Source organism: Schistocerca cancellata, chromosome 4 (assembly GCF_023864275.1).
Source record: "Schistocerca cancellata isolate TAMUIC-IGC-003103 chromosome 4, iqSchCanc2.1, whole genome shotgun sequence".
NCBI lineage: Eukaryota > Metazoa > Arthropoda > Insecta > Orthoptera > Acrididae > Schistocerca > Schistocerca cancellata.
In genome coordinates this window covers 580733815-580756222 of record NC_064629.1, presented here as the reverse complement: position 1 = coordinate 580756222, position 22408 = coordinate 580733815, and the positions used below count along the sequence as shown (strand labels likewise).

Genomic DNA, 22408 nt, shown 5'->3' with positions numbered 1-22408 from the left:
TAAACACTGTTGCTTAACACAGCATTTTATTTAGGGTCAAAAGTAGCTTTAAATCTCTAAAGGCACAAATAAATTTTGTATTTCCACTCCACCAGTACATTTACACTCAATAACTAAGGCAGAAAATTATCATTATCCTGAAATAAAAAGTACCTTTACAATTTTGACTGTTCTGTGTTTCTTGGCGTGTTACAACATCTTTCGATTCTGTACCTCTCGTCAGACGATGCTGTGTTACTTCATTACAAATATGTGTTTATACGGAATTGATTAATGCTAAACTGACATTTCTATCATATGGTTTAAGAACAGTTTGCCGCTTTACGAACTGTTTAATTATTTAGTTGAAAACTAAGACTATTCCTTTCTCGCGACGCTAACTTTTCACGTACAAAAACAAATGGTCCAAGTCGTGTGCTGTCCAATGTCCGAGAGCAGATCCGCCTACCGGAAGTTATTGAAGCTCGTAAGCGATGTTGGGGGAAGCGATTTCGTGTGATAAAATTACAAGCGTTACAACTTCGTAACTTACGCCTAAGTTGGCATGACAGTGTGCAAGTAGGTAGTTCCTACAAGTAAGTTTTCTTACACGAGTGGTAGTGGGGACATGTACGAGTGTGTATTTCATGCCCAAGTAAACCCGGCTACTGCTGCTCTTTACACTCGCTGTGATGTTGACTTTTCCGTGTCTCGGCGACGAATGGCGTCACTTTTGTCGCGTTTGGAAACCCGACTTTATGCCACACTGCCACAGGTCCAGCGATGTCGATGTAACAGACCGAATGCGATATCTTGACGTGCCCAACTTTGCATGTTTGGAAACTGCGTACTGTAATATCAGCGGGGGGGATGTGTTATTGTTTTGTTGTATATGATGTTGTTATCCATAATTCAGAAGTCTAAAGCGTTGCTTGGTGTTGGAGCCAATACGGAAGGTTTAGTGAACACCGTGGAAGGAGCAAAAGGACAACAGAATGATGTGCCCAAGCAGACAACGAAATTTGCACCGGAAATATCCACCGAACAACTCAAGGAAATTATTTACGGTAAGATTTTGTGAGCTTTGAAATAACAGTGACGTAAATGGGACTACTTATATCACCTCCAAAAAATACGACCGATCGTACAGGCCACGTAATAGGTCAGCATCTTCGAATTCTCTTCAGGCGAGACGAAATTGCATCATTTGGTTCTGATTTTGAAACTTAAATGGAATGAAACAGATAGAGCTGCCATGCATGATATGCTCAAAATAGGGCATGCATAACTATATTGATTGAAGAGTACTAAGCCATTTTGCAGTATTAATTTTCCAACCTGCTTGGTCTTTGTGACCGTGCCACTCTGTAGAGTGTAGAACATTAGTGTGCAACCATGGCATTGCGATTGCTTGAAACCATATGCCAACGTCCGTCTATGGTTAGCAATAAAATCCTAAACTCGCCTTCAGCAGGTTGTATTCACTCTAGTGAAAGTGCTTAACTGGTGTTATAAGTTGGGAACTGGATAGAACAGCGGCAGTACACTAATTTAGAAATCAAATAACGATTATGGAAACACTGCATCGCAATGTAACGAAGTTAAAAGGTACCCACGAATAAGCAGTTCTGCTAGAGCAGATTTGTGTCGTTCTTTAATATTCCTCTTTCGTCTATAATTATTTTTTTGCGACGTGACAAATGTTCATGCCAGTAACATCTACACAGGTAATTGTAGTTTTAGTTAAGGGCTAGCGCGGTAGTAGCACTAGTACTTGGTATTACCTTGAATGGTGTTGTCTACACTGACCCAGATGCCGCGAAATTTTTCTGTACATTATTCTCGAGCCTCTTTGTCTGACAATTAGCAACCTGCCTTTCATGCCCTAAAACAGCGTGTAGAGCGAAACCCATTATCTTTTATTAAACACCACCTGGAGCCATAAAATGGTCCATTCTGTGAGTGGGAATTCATGTGTGTCCTAGACCACTGTCCTGATACAGTCCCAGGACCGGACCGCACCTACAACCAAATGATCAAGCACCTATTGGTGGATTGTCAGTGTCATATCCTTGCTGTCTTTAACTGCATCTGGAGCAAGCGTGAGTTCCCATCGCAATGACGAGAAAGCATTGTTCCAGTACTGAAACCGGGTAAGCACCCTCTACAGATGCACAGTTATTTTTCAATTGGTCTCACCAATGTTCCCTGTAAGTTGCGTGAACACATGCTAACCAATGGCTGTGTTTGTTCCTTCAGTCTCAGGATTTTTCTGATTCCGTTCTAGGGTGGTTTTCATCAAGGCCAATCCACTACTGGTAATCTGGTTTACCTGGAGTCTGCCATTCGAACAGCTTTAGTCCAGTGTCAACACCTTATAGCTGTCTTTTTCAACCTGCAAAAGGCTTATGACATCATGTGTCGACGCCACATCCTCGCTACGTTACACGAGTGGGGCCTCCCGGGTCCGCTCCCAATTTTTATTCAGAACTTCCTTTTGCATTGCACTTTCTGGGTTCAAGCTGGTGCTTTCCACAGTACTCCCCATATCTAAGAGATTGGGGTCCTCAGGGCTCTGTACTTAGTGTACCCCTGTTTCTAGTAGCCACTAATGGTCTAGCAGCAGCTGTGGGGTTCTCAGTATCACCCTCCTTGTATGCTGATGACTTTTGCTCCTACTATTACTTGTCTAGTGCAGGTGTCACTGAATGTTGACTACAAGGTGCCATACAAAAGGGGCCTCACTTATGGCTTTTGGTTTTCAGCCTCCAAGATTAACGTCGTGCACTTCTGTCGAAGTTGTACCGTTCACCCACAACCAGAACTTTACCTCGAGGAGCAACTACTCAGTGTGGTGGAGACTTATCGCTTTTTAGGACTGGTCTTTGATTCTCGGTTGATGTAGACCCCCCCTCCCTCATCTTCACCAGCGTAAGTAAAAGAGCTGGCTGCACATTAATACATTTAGCTGCCTGAGTAACGCTACCTAGGCTGCAGATCACACTACCCTTCTGCAGCTTTACAAAACCCTGATACAATCCCATCTTGATTATGGGAGTATCTCATACAGTTTGGCATCACCCTCAGCATTGCAGATACTGGATCCGATACACCACTGTAGGGTTCGACTTGTAACAGGAGCTTTTTGTACTAGTCGTGTGAACTGCTTACTTGTGGAGGCTGAGTACCTCCATTGCGGATCGGGCACCAACAACAGGTTGTCAGTTATGCCACCCACATTTGCAGCTCCCTTAAGCATCCAAACTACCATCTCCTCTTTCCAAACACAGAAGTCCACATCCTGCTATGACAGCTTGTCAGCCTACCGGCAATTGTACCCTTTTCTATATAGACAGGCAGTTTGCTATGCCTGTGATGTCGTGATTGTGGATGAAGGAATAGTTCCGTGATCACAGCACCACTGTTCAGTGGTGTGCGTGCATTGAGCAGGGAAGCGGACACCTCTAATGAGGAAACACCTTTGTATCTTATAACTAGGCTGCCTGCAAGGCACAGTTGTAATTGCAGAGGTATTTTGTCCAGGAGACTGACCAGATACTATATACAGGTAATCTGCTGTCACCGCTTGTATGAAGTAAATAGATTACATCAGAGGTCAGCCACATAGGGAGCTCTTCATCCTTGTTGGAAACATGATTTACTGCTGGAGTTAAAAGCAAATGCACTGGAGTCACTTTAGTAATCCAAACACACTGTATTTTATTAATTCCAAGGGATTTACAGAACCAGTTTTTTAACTGCTTGCTGCATATGTTTTGTTAATGATACCCACTGTCTCCCCAGCCAAAGGGATATTGCTAACTGTATTTTGTTCTTTATTCAACCACTGAGCTTCCTTGTTGAAGCTTTTAAAGTTTTCCCAAATATCTGTCCAGAGTGAGAGTGACTCTTTGCTTTCTCAATAGTAGGTAGTTGACTTTCCCCCATTAAAGGCTATGTAGAATTTGTAGAAGATTGATTTAGTAAGCTAGCTTCTTGCATCTCATATCTCCTAATTCTCTGTACATACGGTAGATGATTCTCGAGAATTAGTTGTTGTGATATTTGTCTCTTCTGTCAAGAGGGATGTGAGTGATGTATCTGTATCTTTCTCCTTTCCACCTTAATTTCAATGTCTCATATTGTCATAAAGAACAACATGCCTTGTTGAAAAAAGAGAGGAGGGGAAAAAAGTAAGAATTCAAATAATTGACCCCTCAGGGGGCTCAGCATTTAGTTGCTGGGTACGGGCTTGGCGACCCCGGGGTCCCTGAGCTGGGGACGGGGAAGCACCACCAATCCGCAATACTGTAAGCTCTGAGCGTTCTTCAGTGACCACCGTAAGGTACGACAGTGGAACGTTGTACAGTACAGAGCCTGGGGATCTTGGCTTAACTGATTGGGTCGCGAGGATGGTATAAACCTCTATAAAAAAAAAACCCTCAGTCTCAAGGTGTGCTGCGCGCCAAGGAGACGCATGGCTGTTGAGGTAGAACACTTGCTAGCAGGAGACCTCTGGGGAACCTGCTGCCCCCCGTTTATATTAGGCTTACCCAGGCAAGCAGGGCTCTGTCCGGGTGGACATTCCTTCCCCTAGCTGCTCATGGGACCACCATGAAACGAAATATGAATAGTGCGCAAGCACGATTCTCTAAGAAAGGAAAGTTCAATGCTTTACAGTATGACCCCCAATCGTTCCCTTCCCTGTCCACACCAGGGGAGGAACAGCGGTCTAAATTGCCTGGTGAGACATATTCTCCTCGATTTCTGGTTTGCAGCCAAACAGATGGGGACTCATTTCTGACCACAAAGCCTAATTTTTTTGTGGAAAATTTAGAGGACAAGTTCAGAGAAGTTGAGGACCTGTCTAAAATGATGTCTGGAGCAGTCCTCATACAGACAGCATCCCCAGCACAGTCACGGGCATTGCTTGCTTGTGACAAGCTCGGCACTGTTGCAGTCCCCATTATGCCTCCATAAGAGCCTCAATATGGTTCAGAGACTTATTCTTCATCGTGACCTGTTGTTGCAGTCTGACGACGAGCTTTGTGCAAATCTGGAACGCCGCGGTGTCCTTTTTGTACGACATGGCTTCAGGGGACCTAAAGATAGTAGTGTCGCCACAGGCGCCTTCATCTTGGCTTTCGAGGGAGACACCCTGCCCGAGAAGGTCAAGGTGATGATATATCAATGTGATGTTAAGCCTTACGTCCCTCCTCCCATGCGCTGCTTTAAGTGCTGGAGGTTTGGGCATCCAGCGTCCCATGTTTGACGCCCCCTGTTTGTGTCAACTGCGGACAGAAACATTCACCTTGCTCGTCAGACTGCACGGTTTATCAAAAAGAACGGAAGATTATGGAGTATAAGACCTTGGACAGGCTAAATGCATGTACGACCGCCTTCACCGTGTGCGCGTTTCATCGACGTTTGTTGCAGCAGCTTCTATGCCGCCGTCCCTGGCGACGAGCCCCCAAGCTCAGTCGCTTTTTGTGTGCCCTCCAGCCTGGCCGTCTATTCCTGCCCCCCCCCCCCCCCCCCCCCCCCCAGGTAGTTGGGGGAACACCCTCTTCCGTTGATCCCCCGTTATCAGCATCGGGAGTAACAACCCCTCCTTCTTTGGGGACTTCAGTCCCCACCTCTGCGTCGAAGAAGTGCCCGCCTCCTCCGGCTCCCCTCGCGCGGAAGGGATCGCATGGTGACCTCCCTTCCATGGTTACTGCCCCTCCAGATGTCAGCCAGTGGCTGAAAAAGCCACCACCTGAGGACCGTAGGGCTTCCAGGTCTTCCTCGGTCCATGAGACTGGGTCGGAAAAGTCCACCCAGCCTGATAAACTGAGGGACCCTACCAAAAAGAAGAAAAAGGAGAAGGACATAGAGACAGAAAAGGAGTTCACCACTGCACCTGAAGATGATGTGGAGCATCTAGCATCCCCTCAGGAGCTAGATGTTGCTCGACCCGCAGCTCCTATGGAAGTTGATCAGGCTACTTCGCAATCGGTGGCGGTGAGTGCTTCTAGGGTGTAACCTATCCCCCCCTCCCCCAGGTTCTTTCATGTCTTCACAATCGGATACCATTATCCTTCAATGGAATTGCCATGTTTCTTTCCACCACCTTGCTGAGTTGAAACAGCTTTTGTGCCGCTTTCCTGGCACTTGTCTAGCCCTACAGGAAACCTGGTTTCCTGTTCGGCGGACCCCTTCCCTCTGTGGTTACCGTGGTTACTATAAGAACCATTTAGAATACGACAGGGTGTCTGGCGGTGTCTGGGTTTATGTTCTTGCCACTGTTCCTAGTGCCCCAGTGCCACTTCACACGGCTCTCGAGGCTGTGGCTGTTAGAATGCAGGAATGGAGCTTACCATCTGTTCCCTGTACCTTCCCCCGGATGAGGTTGCCCCCCTTGCCGACCTAGCTGCCTTGTTTGCCCAGCTCCCCCGCCATTCCTCCTTTTCGGGGACTTTAATGCCCACCACCCTTTATGGGGTGGGGCCCAGATCTCGGGCCAGGGTAGGAACGTTGAGGCTCTCTTGGCACAGCAGGACACTGGTGTTCCCACATATTTTAGCTTGACTCATGGCACATACTCGGCCATTGACCTCTCGCTTAGTAGCCCAGGCCTTCTTCCATACCTCAGTTGGAGGGTCCACGACGACCTCTGTGGTAGTGACCACTTTCCTATCCTGGTTTCTCTTTTTCAATCTCAACCCCTTGACCAGCTGCCACGATGCTCTCTTCGTGGTGCTGATTGAGCAGCCTACACCTCAGCTACTATGGCCATTGCTCCTCTTCCTGGTGACATTGATTTGGCCGTGGACGAGGTCACTATGGCCATTGTTTCTGCTGCCGAGGCAACTGTCCCCTGTTCGTCAAGTACCCTAAGGCATAAGTCAGTCCCTTGATGGACACCAGAGATTGCAGAAGCTATCCAGGACCGCCGGCGAGCCCTGCAACGACACTGGCATCATCCTTCCCTAGAGAATCTGGTTGCCTATAAACAGCTGCGGGCCCGGGCTCGGCAGTTAATCCGGCGGAGCAAACAGGACTGCTGGGAACAATGTGTTGCCACCTTAGATTCTCGCACCTCCCCATCTCAGGTGTGGTTGCGGGTTTGGCACATTTTTGGCTTTCGGTTGGTTGGTTGGTTGTTTGTGGGAAGAGACCAAACAGCGAGGTCATTGGTCTCATCGGATTAGGGAAGGATGGGGAAGGAAGTCGGCCGTGCCCTTTCAAAGGAACGATCCCAGCATTTGCCTGGAGTGATTTAGGGAAATCACGGAAAACTTAAATCAGGATGGCCGGACGCGGGATTGAACCGTCGTCCTCCCGAATGGGAGTCCAGTGTGATACCACTGCGCCACCTCGCTTGGTTTTGGCTTACGCCCTCATGCGTCTGTCCCTTGCCTTTCTCTTTGTGGTGCACTTTGTACTGACCCAATCGCCACCGCCGAAAAGCTGGCAGAGTACTTCGTTCGTATTTCCGCGACAGCAGGCTACAGCGCAGAATTCTGCACCATTAAAGAGCAGGATGAGCGTACGCAGTTGTCGTTTCGCAAGCACCGTTGGGAACAATACAATGCCCCGTTTAGTGAATGGGAGTTCCAAAGTGCCCTTGCAGCTTGCCCCTATACATCTCCAGGTCCAGACCGAATTCACAACCACTTTCTTCGCCATCTCTCGGCGCACTGTCAGGGTGAATTACTCGCCCTGTTTAACCGCATCTGGACAGAGGGTGTTTTCCCAACTCATTGGCAGGATAGCGTTACCATCCCCGTGCTGAAACCTGGTGCAGATCAGCTGGTGGTTGATAGCTATCGCCCTATCAGCCTTACCAACATAATGCGCAAACTCCAGTAATGGATGGTGAGTCAGCGGCTCATGTGGATCCTCGAAGCTCGAGGCCTCGTAGCCCAGCAACAGGGAGGCTTCCGTCAGGGCCACTCAGCGATCGAAAATTTAGTCTCGCTAGAGTCAACTATTCGTACAGCTTTTATTCGGCGAGAACATCTAGTTGTTGCTGTTTTCTTTGATCTTCGGAAGGCGTACGATACCACCTGGTGCCATCATATCCTTGCTACACTGCACGAATGGGGCTTACGGGGTCCACTTCCGATTTTTCTACGTAATTTCCTCTCCAATCGTTCCTTTCAGGTTCGAGTTGGCACAAATTTGATCTCTGCTCATATTCAGGAGAACGGTGTCCCACAGGGTTCTGTTCTCAGTGTTACTCTCTTTTTGGTGGCGATTAATGGTCTTGAGGCTGCGGTGGGGTCATCGATCTGTTCCTCTCTATATGCCAATGACTTTTGTCTTTATTTCAGTTCCCCAAGCATCAGTGTCGCTGAACGGTGGCTGCAGGGAGCTATCCGTAAGGCACATTTTTGGGCATCCAACCATGGTTTTCAGCTCTCAGCCTCTAAGACCTGAGTGATGCATTTCTGTCGTCGTGGCATGGTCCACCTCCATCCAGAACTCTACCTTGCCAATGACCTCCTTTGTAGTGAGGAGAGACATCGCTTCCTTGGCATGCTGTTTGATGCTCAGCTCACTTGGACACCTCATCTTTGTGAGCTTAAACAACGGTGCTGGCGGCACCTCAACATCCTTTGCTGCCTCAGCCACACCGTTTGGGGGGCTGCACGAACAACCCTCCTAGAGCTCTATAAGGCCTTAGTCCAGTCCTGTCTCGACTACGGGAGCGGTGTATGACTCAGCAGCACCTTCAGTGTTGCAGATCCTCGACCCGATTCTCCATTGTGGCGTCAGACTGGCGACAGGTGCCTTCCGCACTAGTCCGGTGACTAGCCTTCTTGTAGAAGCTGGAATCCCTCCCTTACGCCCTACGATTCAGCCGACAACAGTTGCTTGTGTCATACATCGCCCGTGTCCATGCCTTGCTCGACCACTCAAACAGCAGGCTCCTTTTTTCATCTTCTGCACTCCCCTCCCCACAATGGCGGCCTAGGTCGGGTCTCCCGATCGCAGTCCGCGTTCATTCCCTTCTCTCATCACTCGAGTCCTTTCCCCTTCCTCCATCCTTCCGGCCCTCTTCTTCTACCCCTCCTTGGTCCCTCCTTCGCTTGCGGCTTTTCTTGGATTTGTCCTACGACTCCAAGTCCTCCGTTCCACCTGCCAGTCTTCGTCAACAATTCCTGGCTCTTCTTGCCTCATTTCGTGATGCAGATGTAGTCTACACCGATGGTTCTGTGGTCGATGGACGTACTGGGTTTGCTTTCATCCGCGACGACTACGTTGAGCAGCATTCCCTGCCTTCTGGGAGCAGTGTTTTCACTGCGGATCTGGTTGCTCTTTATTGTGCACTCGCTCACCTTTCCTCCTGCCCTGGGGAGTCATTTGTCACATGCAGTGACTCCCTGAGTGGACTGCAAGCACTGGACCAGTGTTTTTCTCGGGACCCTTTGGTGCGTGGTATTCAAGATGCTGTTTTTGCTCTTGCCGAGTGTGGTCGTTCAGCGATGTTTGTGTGGACACCGGGTCACATCAGCATTCCAGGAAATGAACGTGTCGATCGGTTGGCCAAGCAGGCCACCACTTCGCCACCCCTGGAGCTTGGTCTCGTGGAAAGAGACCTCCGGTCAGCCCTACATCGCAAGGACCGTGATGCCTGGAGCTCTGAATGGTCTGTCTTGAACACGCCAAAGAAGCTCCACATGGTCAAGTCGTCCACGGCCGTATGGAACTCATCCTTGAGGGGCAGGCGTAGGGACTGAGTTGTTCTCTGCTGTCTCCGAATTGGACATACGTTGTTGACCCTCAGCTGTCTCCTTCGTCGTGAGAACCCGCCCAAGTGTCGCTGTGATGCAGGGCTGACAGTGGTCCATCTTCTGGTGGACTGCCCCCTTTTAGCCCCCTTGTGGCAGTCTTTAAATTTAACAGCTGTACTTCATTTAATTCTAGGTGACGATGCCTCTATAGCTAACTCAGTTTTACGTTTTATCCATGCAGCTGGGTTTTATCACTCGCTCTAGTGTGGGTGCTCTCGCGTGATTTCTTTTAATTGTGACGTGGATACCAAAATAGTGTCTTTTATGATAACAAGTTGTGTTGGTACCTCTATCAATGCTTTCCAGCTGGAGGTTCTTCATTTGTAGTTGAGAGGTTGACCTTTTACCTGATCCATCAACCACTGTAGTCTATTTTACTCTAGTCAACTATTTGCTCTGCTCCTTTTAAGTGTCCTCTATGTTTTACTCTAGTCAACTATTTGCTCTGCTCCTTTTAAGTGTCCTCTATTTTGTGTTACTGCGGTGTTCATTTTAGCTCTGTACCCCTTGGTGTTCCCTCCATCTGGGTGCAGAGGTTACGCTTTTACTGTATAGGCCTTTTACAAGTATGTCTGTTTGGGACTGATGACCTCGATGTTTAGCCCCCATCAAACCCCAAAACCAACCAACCAAATAATTGAGGTCAGCGTTTTCTCGTCGCAGCCAGTCCTTGATATGCATCCTCTCGAATCTGTGTCAGTTTTAGTTATTAATTAAATTACACACAATCAGTTAAGGTTTTATAAATATTGCTTCTTGTTGAGTAATCCTCATTGAATAACGCTTACGATTGTGTGCAATCTTGGTTGCAGTAATTATTAATTGCCTCTCTACCACTGACTTCTCTTTTTTTAGATCACATAAAGACAATTCGGGATCCTGAGAAGCCAGCCACCCTGGAAGATTTGCATGTTGTTGATGAAGATTGTGTACGAGTAAGTAGATAATGATACCTCTCGATAACCATTCCTTTGGGTTTCATGTTTTGTAATTATGGCATAAATGACAAGATGTTACGTGTCATTATAAGCGTTAAGGTGTGACAACAAACAACAACTCTAGGCTAACAGGCTATGCTGTCAATCATCCACACTGAGGTGCCTGTGCGATAGCCATGTTGCTTTCTGAATTTCTGATAAAGATCATTCTTGATGATACAGGAATGAGACTAAATCTTGATATGATGGTGTGAATTTGTCACTGGAGGGTGTACAATATTATTTTGATTGGAACAATTTGTGCAGTGAACCGGACAAGTTTTGTTCCCACCATAATTTGTCAGCTGCTCATGCAAGTTTCCAGTTTGGAGACGTAGAGTAGCCAATTGTCACTTCAAAGAAAAAAATTAAAGAGATTGAAAAACTGGGCACTTACACTAAAACCAATAAGAATTTCATGACAGTGCAACCACCAAGTTTTAGTACATATTTTGCATTCACGGTCGTAACTCAAAATTGACAACCAGTGTCTCAACACAAACAGGAAAGTCTAATCCTGATACGCATGTGCAGATTCACTTGTAGTGTCACAAGGGGGAACTGGGAGAAAGTGTAGGTGGTGGTGCTGTTGTTAAAGATTGCTTTGTGTTGGAGGAACTTAGAGTCAAAAACCGGTATCAAGGCCTCACAGTTGTTTCTGATGTTGTATTGTGTTGGCAAAAAACTTATGGAAATTTTTGAGTAGAACCAGACCAGAAAACTCAACATGCACATGTTCCCTTGGGCCAGGTAGCCAAGATGACAAAACTTATAGGGTGTGCTGATATTGATGGGCACAGAGTGTTCAGTGCCCTTGCCTATTGCTTTCCAGTGAGCACAGTGGAGAACCAGGCTGTTCATTCTGAACGTACTCTAGTCTCCTGCATGTAAAAATGACAGGATCTGAATACCTTGGGGAATATGCCATCGAAACAGAGCTACACGCCACCTTGAAGTACACGCAAGGTGTTGTGTCATCCAGGGATGTTCTTATATTTGGCAGCTCAACATGTCCAGAGCATATAAAGGCAACTTTCATTCATTTAAATGTGAGGCCAAATGTCCCCAACCCAGAGCACTTTTGGCATACTGCACTATTGTGTACGGGACAAGCCACTTGTAGCAAATGTGTTAAAGCTGTCCACGATGGAGTTGTTTGTTCATCTGCTACAAAGTGTGTTAATTGTTCTGGGGATCACCTTGTCTGGAGTAGAGAGTGTGTACCTTGAAGAAAGGAAGGTATCGGAGCTAAAAACACTGAATCCTATCCCGTATGGTGTTGTCAAATAGATCTAGGAGACCATATAACGACCCAGTCACTACTACATTTGCTTCAACACTTAAAAGTGTATTCAGAAAACCGATTCCTGTACAGAATTGGAAGTTGCCAGTGTCTGCACTACTACCTGCATTTGTCAGTAAAGTTGTAAGACCGCTGCTGTTATGAAATATATAGCTCTTCACAGAACATCAGGAAAGGTGTCAGTTGCAAGGCTGACCTAATTGGGGAAAGAATCAAGGGAAGGATAACTGTGTTTGTCTATAGCAAACATCACTCCTTTACTCTACCTGTGGTTACTGATGTGCAAGCAGTTCGTGTTGCTTGTAAGATCACTATATGCTCTCTGTATTTACCCCCATAAGTAGTGGTAGATTTTGACCATTTCTTGTACTGGCAGATTTCAGTGCCCATAATGTATTATGGGATTCAAACTCTACTTGTCCCGTCTGTAACCCGTGGTCTAGTGGGTAGTGTTGCTGCCTCTGGATCACGGGGTCCCAGGTTCGATTCCCAGCTAGATTCAGGCTTTTCTCTGCCCAGGGACTGGGTGTCTGTGTTGTCCTCATCATTTCATCATCTTTCATGACAGTGGCTCAATTGGATTGTGAAAAAAATTGGACTGTGAAAAAATTGGGTCTTTGTACGGGCAATGATGACCGTTCAGTTGAGTGCCCTACAAACCAATCACCATTATCTACTTGCCTCAGGGGTCAAGTTTTAGAGAGCCTCATGATGTCTGAGGAGATGAACATCCTGAACATCAGCAACCCCACACATTTGATCACTGCTAGTTGATTATCCTCATCCATAGATGTACCTTTCTGCTCCGCAGTCCTTACAGATTCTGCTCCATAGGAACTGGCTGATCGTTATCACTCCAGTGACCACTTCCCATTTTGGATTCACCTACCAGATAGAACAGTCCTTGAAAGGAAGCTTCCAAGATGGATGGTCAGCGAATTTTCCTGGATGCTGTCCAGCCAGCTGGCTGTGTTTGAACACTGAAGCAGCATCCAGGAATGAGTGGACATTATGCATTTGATCCACCATGCCACTGGCTTATCCATCCTGAAGTCCTGAGATCATCTTAGAAAGCTTTAATAATGTTACTTTTTCTGTTGTTGGATTTATAAGTTAAAGGATTTTCTTTTATTACAAATAACCACATAAAATTTACTTCATCGCCAACCCATTTTTGTCCATTTAAAAACTTTGCAGAGGTTGGCATCCTTTTGGGATTCAGCTGCAACTATCGATTAATGTCTCCCTTTGCAAAAATTGAGGCCTCCTACGTGGCAGTGCTGATTGAGTGCTGGACGAAGCTAGAAATGGTATGTAGTCCATTACCAGGTAAAATTGTACCCCGTAGAGGTACGTGTAGATTTTCTTCAGTATGTGGACTTGATATAGGGCCTCTTTCACAAATTGAGAGAAGTTGTACTGGGCAGAATTTAGTGTTATCAAGATAGAGGTTGTGGAATGTTCAGTCCCATTTTCCTGCTTTTATAAAAGAACTACCCACTTCTGTACTGCAACATCTCAGTAGCTAGTATTGATGGCTTTCTGGTGGAGTGTGGTTCCAACTAAGGACTACCAGAAATAATTGTTGTAATTGAAGAAAATGCTGGCATTTTCTGGAACAACTGTTGAAAGTAGCATTATAAGGTGGCAAGGGAATCTGAAATGCCAAAAGGTAACCAGTGGTATTTCTCTAGGCCAAATAGTGGTTTTGAACTATAACTATTAGGAGGTGTGATGCAGTGGAATTTGTAGATGATTGTCCAAAAAGTCAGTCTTACAGCAATATTCTCCACATTTTAGCATAGAAAACAGATGTTCTGGGTAGGGTAGGTGCCAATGACTTGTGCTTTTGCTGCTTTGAAGTCTTCAGTTAATCATAGAAAACCATTTGGTTAATGCACCACCACCAGCAGGAATGCCTATCACTGGAAGCTATATGAGTGAAATTGATCCACCACGTTGAATGGCACAAGAATTGAAAAAAGATTCACTTTTTCATAAGTTTTGAAACTATGTTGGGAAGGAATCTAACATGAATATGTTTTGTGCTTCCAGGGAATCATGGAAAAAAAGGACAGTTTCTTTGCATCCAGTTTAAATATAACATCAATGTCAATTTTTTTGCTTGTGAATAGCATTTGGCTACTATAAGATGTGATGTGATTATTATGTGGTTATAATACTCTCAGATCTAGTGCCAAGTATTTTTTGCACTTAATGTAAGACACTGATGTTCCCATAGCTACTTTATAAAGTGTGTTGTCTTCAAAATCAGTCAGTGTCTGTGGTTTATCAAAGGATTGCACAACATTTGTATTGTATGCATTAAGCTATTTCTGCTCTGTATGCAATTATTACCTTTCCAGCATGAACTGCACATAACATGGACATTACCATTTTTCATATGGAAGAAACAAACAGCATTTTTATGAGAACAGTGCTATTTTTCATGTTGCTCAAAACAGTATGGAAGAGAAGGAAAAGGATTCTGTGAGGAATGAACAGCAGAACTGTTTACAGTTTTGAGAAGATACTGAGTCTGATTTGTAAGACCGCTGTTTGCATTGTTGTATGTGATGGAGATGCCATGCCTTTGGTTATCTCATGGGCTGTTGTTTGTGCCTGTCATCACCTGACCTGGCAAATTTCCTGGTTTGCTGAACCGGGTGTTCCTCTTTATCATTTGGCTCAGTGGTCCATTCACAGTAAGATTCATTTTATTGTGTCATGCACCTATAAACTGAGAGGCATAAGAGGAAGGGCTGACTTTTCCTGTCATAATTCGACAACACTTCACTTGTTCTCTTAAAAGACAGTATCCAGATCCTCTTGGGGGCACAATTTCCTCCATAGACACAGTATGTCCTGTGATGGCAATGCTAAAAATAGAAATTTCTGGATATCTGGATGGGTGTGTGAAGCAGTGATGCAGCTGACATTGCTATAGTTCTCAGTTGTGCTCCATTTCAGAAAAGATGCAAATGCTGTATTAGTCAGTGTAGGCAGTGCCATGGCTAATGACATTGCTAATTGTTGCTGTGGTCATCTGCTGAAGCTGTAGTACCTTGTTGATGTATTTCCATCAGCATTGTTGTTTTCCCACCAATGCTGCATCTGTCTTGAATCACATTAGCTTGCTAAATCCTCTTTGTCACTGTTGTGTTGTGGATACGACATGGTGTATTTGTACAATACCCTCAAATACAAGATCTGAGTTAAAAGTCCAAAATCACAACAATGTCCAGTCGAAAAGCCAAGTATCTAGAGTTAGACAAAAACCAACCACAGTGCATCCCACAGGTGAAACAAATCCATTACATAGTCTATTGTTGTAGTGGTAGCTTTTAGCTGAGAGTTAGATAAAGAGTGTACTCGTGTGCCCCTGCCCCCCCCCCCCCCCCCCCCCCCCCGCACCCACCCACACAGAATACTATAGTTGTCACTGTTGATGACACCTTATTCCTTTATATCCTAGAGACATCTAGGGGGTCATTCCATGTGATATGACATGGTGGCCAAGTATGTGTGGAGGCTCACTGTTTGATGCACTGCCCTTAGTGTAAGTGAGCAGTTCGTCTATTCCTTGTTGGTGTATGTTTTGTTGCCAGCTACAGCAGCAAGGATGGTGCAAACATCTAAGAAAACCCACTCAATCTCAGTCATGTGCTGTGTATTGATGGTGTAGATGACTTTGAGGTGAAAAAGTTGCTAGAGGCCAACCTCTTGGGTACCTGCTGCATCCCATTTGTGTAAGGCTTACCCAGGCAAGTAGGACTGGGTGGAATTTTTAATCTGTAGCTGCTTGTGGGAATATGATGGCACCCACAAAACCACCAGCAGTGAGATGGTTTGATGGACAATAAAAGCACACTTCAACAAAGTGAACTTGCAAAAATTGTCCTCCTGAGTAGACTTCCTCCAGAGGTGAATACAATCTACTATAACAGGGCACCCCCAGTGTGTCAAAATGTATGTATTGTGATTAGAAGAGAAGAATGCACCCAGTATGACAGAATGTATTTATTGTGATTGAAAGAGAAGAATGCATGTCTGAGAAGAAACCACTGTATTCAAAAGGGCTTCAAAACTTTAGGTTGGTCCCAAAAATCTGTTTATCTGGCTGTGTAATGAATCATTACTTGTAGAAATGTCAAATTGCAGCAAGCCACCAAGCTACTGGAGATCAAAACAGTTGGGGGAGTGGCGTATTGTAATGGAAATGAACCTTGCCCTTAATCACAGAAGACTGATGATAGCATGCAGTGACACAATCCACATCGACAATGCAGTACTTTAGGAGGAGTTGGCCAACGAACAAGTTGTGCAATGAGTAAATGGAAAGTTAACAAACAAACAGCTGTATTTACATTGATGGTCATTTTGGCAGGATTGTCAGGTTATATTAAAGCTGGATTTATAAAACTGAAAGTAAGATTATACATTTCAAACTGCATCAGGTATTTCAAGTGCCAGAAATTCAACACCACCATTGTTACCCGTTAGAGTCTGGCTACCTTCTTTGAAATTCAGCCATGCACCTACCCTAACTTCTGTTTTAATTACTTTGGTAAACACTCGGTGTGGACAAGGGGGTGTACTGTCTTGCTAAAAGAAAAGAAAATCTGGGAATTCAAAGTGATAAAGCATGTAGCATACATTGACATGAGAAAGAAGTAAAAATCTTTTGAACCCTACCTTTGCAACATTGTGGTAGTGCTAAGGTAAATATAGGGAGAGAAGTTCTTCCACACAAATGCAACTCCATAAACAAAGTAATGGAAGAGTGTGGTGCCACCTCCAGACCAGCTCCAGTTATCAGCAAAGCTCCAGCATCTAAGGTAGAAATAGCATTATAATGGAGATTACTGAAAACAATGTGTGTCTGTCTAAATCGACTTCATTGAACCAGGAGGTGAAAACTAAATGGAAACTTAATGTCAAGAAAATGTAAAGACTATAAAATACACTACAATTCCTACACATTGTGTTCCACTTGAGTGTAACCACAAGTCCTCTTAATGGAAGAGAAAAGGTGTAGCAGAAACACTACTGATAAATGACTCCTGTATTATAGTGGAACATGAGTAGGTTGTGAACACGTGGAGAAATTGAAACTGTTATCACAGGTTTGCTAGTGTCTACAGGAGACATATTTTTATATGTCATTTCAGAAGAACTATACCATGTACGTCTACAGATGACAGGATATCTTTTTCAGCTGTCCTGGAAATGGATTGACCGTGAAACCTGTACTAAGTTCGAACAAGGCTATAAGGATGCAGATACCAAAATTTGATCACCTTGTGCCACAGCAGACAGTGCTACAGTAGTAAACATCGCAAAAAATCTGTGGTCAGTATCTCGAACAATTGAAGCACCACCTTTGATAAGTTTGGTCAGTGTTGTTGCAGAAGCTGTGTGACACCTTTCATTGGATGCTGCAAAAGACACTAGGCAAGTGACTTTCTGTGTGCTTGTGAACTTTTCTCCAATACAAAGCAACATAACCTCTGTAGTTAGGGTGCATTACACATTCTCTGAGAAGACCCAGATGTAGTGATACTCAAGGCCCATAAGAGTAATGTTACAGTACTGTTATCTTGCAGCCTCTGTGTCTATAAGCTTTATGGTTTTTTAAGTGACCATGCCTATCAGAAATCAAATGTAACCCTAAAGGATGAGCAAAATGAAAAACATCAGCACTCATGAATTATTCTTAGTTACCTTGAGCTATCATCAAAAGATTAAGACAATATAGTTGTGTTCTATCCAGAATGCATGATATTCTTAAAATTCATAAAGAGGTCTAATTTTATGGCCAATAGTAAGCAATAATTGGTGCTCCTACATATGATTTACCTAAACATTCTACTCTCTTATTGATTACATTTGTTGGAAAATGTTCATACCACATATGTAGCTCAGCAGATTTCCTCAACAGACTTGAAGTACTTCATCTAAGCAACTCAGATCACTTAATCAGTTGAGATGTAGACTCACTTTTTACAAGGTTACCACTTGCAGAGTCTCTGCCACTGACTGGCAGTGAATTTCACATGGGCATCACAGGTCCAGAATAGCATGCTCTTACCTCAACCTTTTTTTATGTTTAATGAGGAATTTTTGAACAGACTTATGGGGTCACCAGAAGGTAACTCCCTTTCTCCCTTGGTGGTCAACTATTTTACGGAGGATTTTGAGGGGAGAGCTCCGGAATCAGTGACCCTGAAACCAACTGTTTTTATGAAGATACGAGATATGTTGATGGCAATTTCATAGTATAGCCCCATGGTGTGGACAGGTCGAGTTTTTACACCAACCATATTCATGAATATACTTAAAGACACCTGTACATACAGCACATATGGTTTCCGATGCTGAGAGTTCGCCTTAGCTCTTCCAAGAGCATTCATCAGGTAAAATGGATACTCTGCTTGGCAGATCGATTGGGTACTATCAGTTAACGCAGAAAATCAGCAACAGGATGAGGAGAGTAGTAAATCAATAAAATCCATAGTTTTTCTTTTATTTGTAAGCAGCACCTTGCGCAAGATAGGCAGCATTCTCCAGAAATTGCAAATTATAAGTCATTTTTTGTCCACCATCTGAGACTACATACTTTCTTCAATCAGTGGGCAACGATATATTATTGTGAAAGTCTGGAGTATATAAAATACATTGCCAGTGTGGTATTGCTTAGACAGGGTGTCCCAGGGGGAATGTCAATATTCAGGGATGTGATAAGATGAGTATTCAAAGCAAAAGGTCTAGTAAACATGGGTTATAAAATGCATACCTGAAGAGATATGAGCACTTCTTCAGTAGAAGAGCTGTGTTTCACTGTTCAGAGATAAACAAGTGCTCATATCTCTTAAGGTATGCACTTTGGAGCCCGTGTTTATTGGACATTTTATCCCCGTTTTGGTATGTATTACCACCTCTCAAAATACAGAAAGCAAAGAGGTTGCAATAGATGATATCTGTTTCACAGTATCAGAGACAAAGTGTTGATAACTGTTAAGGTATGCAATTTTTAGCCCATGTTTACCGGACTTTTTCGCTTTGAATGATCATTCCTTTCATATCCCTGAATACTGCCCATTCCTCGTGGGGCATCCTGTCATCCTGTATAGGTCAGACCACACATCCCATGGAAGAATGTTGTGTGTAACAGCAATGCGGTACTCATCTTTTGCAACCCATCAAGTCTGTCATTGCTGAGTGTTGTATATCCACTGGGCATACTATGGTATTTGATAAAAAAAAGTTGGATACCACAAATTCTTTTTTAGGATTCCATTATTGGAGTGTCCATGAAGGTACACATGGCAAAAAACTGTATTTACTGAAACAGCAGTTACCAGTTTCCACAATTTGCTCCCAGTGAAGACGACACATTACGCCAAGGCCTGTGCTGAGCAGCATTCCATCAGGCAGCTGTTTTTTTTTTTCCTTCTTTTTTTCCCCACCTTTGAGAGCTCTGTATGTTGGCACTATGGTTGGTCTTGTGATTACAATCATGATACGTGCACAGAAACCATATATAATGGGCTAGTAAATAGTGCCACATGGGTAGCTGATGTCAGTCTGCAACATTTCATGTAAGTCAGTTAAGCCATGTTTCCGTAATATCCTTTCTTCCAGCAGTGCTAGTCCTGCAAGGTACACAAGAGAACTTCTGTGAAATTTGAAAGGTAGGAAGGTACTGGTGGAAGTCAAGCAGGGTGGGTTGTACGTCATATTTGGATAGCACAGCTGCTAGACCGCTAGCCTGTGAAAGTCTAAGGTCCCATGTTTGACACCCAGTCTGGCATACAAATTTAATGTGACAGAAAGTTTCAAATCAGCGCACACTCTGCTTCAGAGTAAAAATTCATTTTGGCGTGATATAGCTGTTTCTTCAGATGTGTATAAATTTAAATTTCCCCAAAAATATTAATAAGCTTTTCTTTATCTACTCTGTGTATACACTCCTGGAAATTGAAATAAGAACACCGTGAATTCATTGTCCCAGGAAGGGGAAACTTTATTGACACATTCCTGGGGTCAGATACATCACATGATCACACTGACAGAACCACAGGCACATAGACACAGGCAACAGAGCATGCACAATGTCGGCACTAGTACAGTGTATATCCACCTTTCGCAGCAATGCAGGCTGCTATTCTCCCATGGAGACGATCGTAGAGATGCTGGATGTAGTCCCGTGGAACGGCTTGCCATGCCATTTCCACCTGGCGCCTCAGTTGGACCAGCGTTTGTGCTGGACGTGCAGACCGCGTGAGACGACGCTTCATCCAGTCCCAAACATGCTCAATGGGGGACAGATCCGGAGATCTTGCTGGCCAGGGTAGTTGACTTACACCTTCTAGAGCACGTTGGGTGGCACGGGATACATGCGGACGTGCATTGTCCTGTTGGAACAGCAAGTTCCCTTGCCGGTCTAGGAATGGTAGAACGATGGGTTCGATGACGGTTTGGATGTACCGTGCACTATTCAGTGTCCCCTCGACAATCACCAGTGGTGTACGGCCAGTGTAGGAGATCGCTCCCCACACCATGATGCCGGGTGTTGGCCCTGTGTGCCTCGGTTGTATGCAGTCCTGATTGTGGCGCTCACCTGCACGACGCCAAACACGCATACGACCATCATTGGCACCAAGGCAGAAGCGACTCTCATCGCTGAAGACGACACGTCTCCATTCGTCCCTCCATTCACGCCTGTCGCGACACCACTGGAGGCGGGCTGCACGATGTTGGGGCGTGAGTGGAAGACGGCCTAACGGTGTTCGGGACCGTAGCCCAGCTTCATGGAGACGGTTGCAAATGGTCCTCGCCGATACCCCAGGAGCAACAGTATCCCTAATTTGCTGGGAAGTGACGGTGCGGTCCCCTACGGCACTGCGTAGGATCCTACGGTCTTGGTGTGCATCCGTGCATCGCTGCGGTCCGGTCCCAGGTCGACGGGCACGTGCACCTTCCGCCGACCACTGGCAACAACATCGATGTACTGTGGAGACCTCACGCCCCACGTGTTGAGCAATTCGGCGGTACGTCCACCCGGCCTCCGCATGCCTACTATACGCCCTCGCTCAAAGTCCGTCAACTGCACATACGGTTCACGTCCACGCTGTCGCGGCATGCTACCAGTGTTAAAGACTGCGATGGAGCTCCGTATGCCACGGCAAACTGGCTGACACTGACGGCGGCGGTGCACAAATGCTGCACAGCTAGCGCCATTCGACGGCCAACACCGCGGTTCCTGGTGTGTCCGCTGTGCCGTGCGTGTGATCATTGCTTGTACAGCCCTCTCGCAGTGTCCGGAGCAAGTATGGTGGGTCTGACACACCGGTGTCAATGTGTTCTTTTTTCCATTTCCAGGAGTGTATTTTTAAAGTTTTTCTTCTATAATTGAGGGTGTGTTCATAATTTATGAGGTGCAAGCTAAAGGTGGATTGCCGTCACTTTCATTGGTATGTTCTCTAATGGTGCATTTATGCTGTCACCTTGCTGCTCACTGGTATGGACCAGCAATGATGCAACAAGATCAATGAGTCATTTAATGTGCAGCACAATTACTCGCAACAAACCTCGTCAGCCAGTTATATCAAGCTGGTTTGTGTTTCCCACTGTGTCCATAACTGCATATCCTGACACTTGAGCCATGATTGGCTACTTCAAGAACATTCCAGCAGTGCCATGTTTGACTCTGCTAGCTATGTGAAAACCTGCAGGGTAATCACTGCCAGCAAGTAGCGAGGCTGTGGCATAAGGCTCCTGGCGAGCAGTGAGGTGTGATGCACCAGTAGTGAGGCTGCGGCTTAAACCTTACCAATATATTTGTTGCATTCATTGAAGTTACTTGTTGTCGTAAGGCAACAATAAATTTGGGCAAAGTGGAATGCTGATATAACCATGGTTTTATCATTTGCTCAGTATGTGGCAAGTGCAGAACCAAACGTGAACAAAATACTCCATTTTTTTTTTTTTTTTTCTAATAATTTCCGGGTATGCAGCCGGATCCCGTCGACATTCTGCCACGATATTTCGGCCCAGAGACGTCCGGCCATCATCAGGTGAGTACACAACTACTGAAGAGCCCAGGTGCAGTCGCGGTATTTATGCCGAATCTCGCGCATGTGAAATGTACTGGCATCCTACAGCGCATGCGTCAGGTGTTGACATGCGCAGCATAGCCGAGTTGTACGTGCTGCCCTCGGTGGTGGAAATAAAGGTTCATCTAGTCATTGAGTATCGAATGACACTGTCGATTCCGCTGTGATTGTATAATTTTAATAACAGGATTCCAATTTTTATCCAGCTGAAAGCCGTTGTCACGATTTATAAGATTATTGGCAAGACGT

General features: G+C 45.2%; 1 protein-coding gene across 1 annotated transcript in view; it reads left to right on the top strand.

The window, feature by feature from the left end:
• Nucleotides 1–773: 773 nt before the first annotated feature.
• LOC126184781 (cytosolic iron-sulfur assembly component 2A) overlaps nucleotides 774–22408 on the top strand; it is a 36084-nt gene continuing 14449 nt past the window's right edge. The window contains exons 1-2 of the mRNA XM_049927345.1: nucleotides 774–1046; nucleotides 10617–10696. Coding sequence (XP_049783302.1) covers nucleotides 872–1046; nucleotides 10617–10696 — 255 coding nt within the window. The 5' untranslated portion in view covers nucleotides 774–871. The remainder of the gene's footprint in view (nucleotides 1047–10616; nucleotides 10697–22408) is intronic.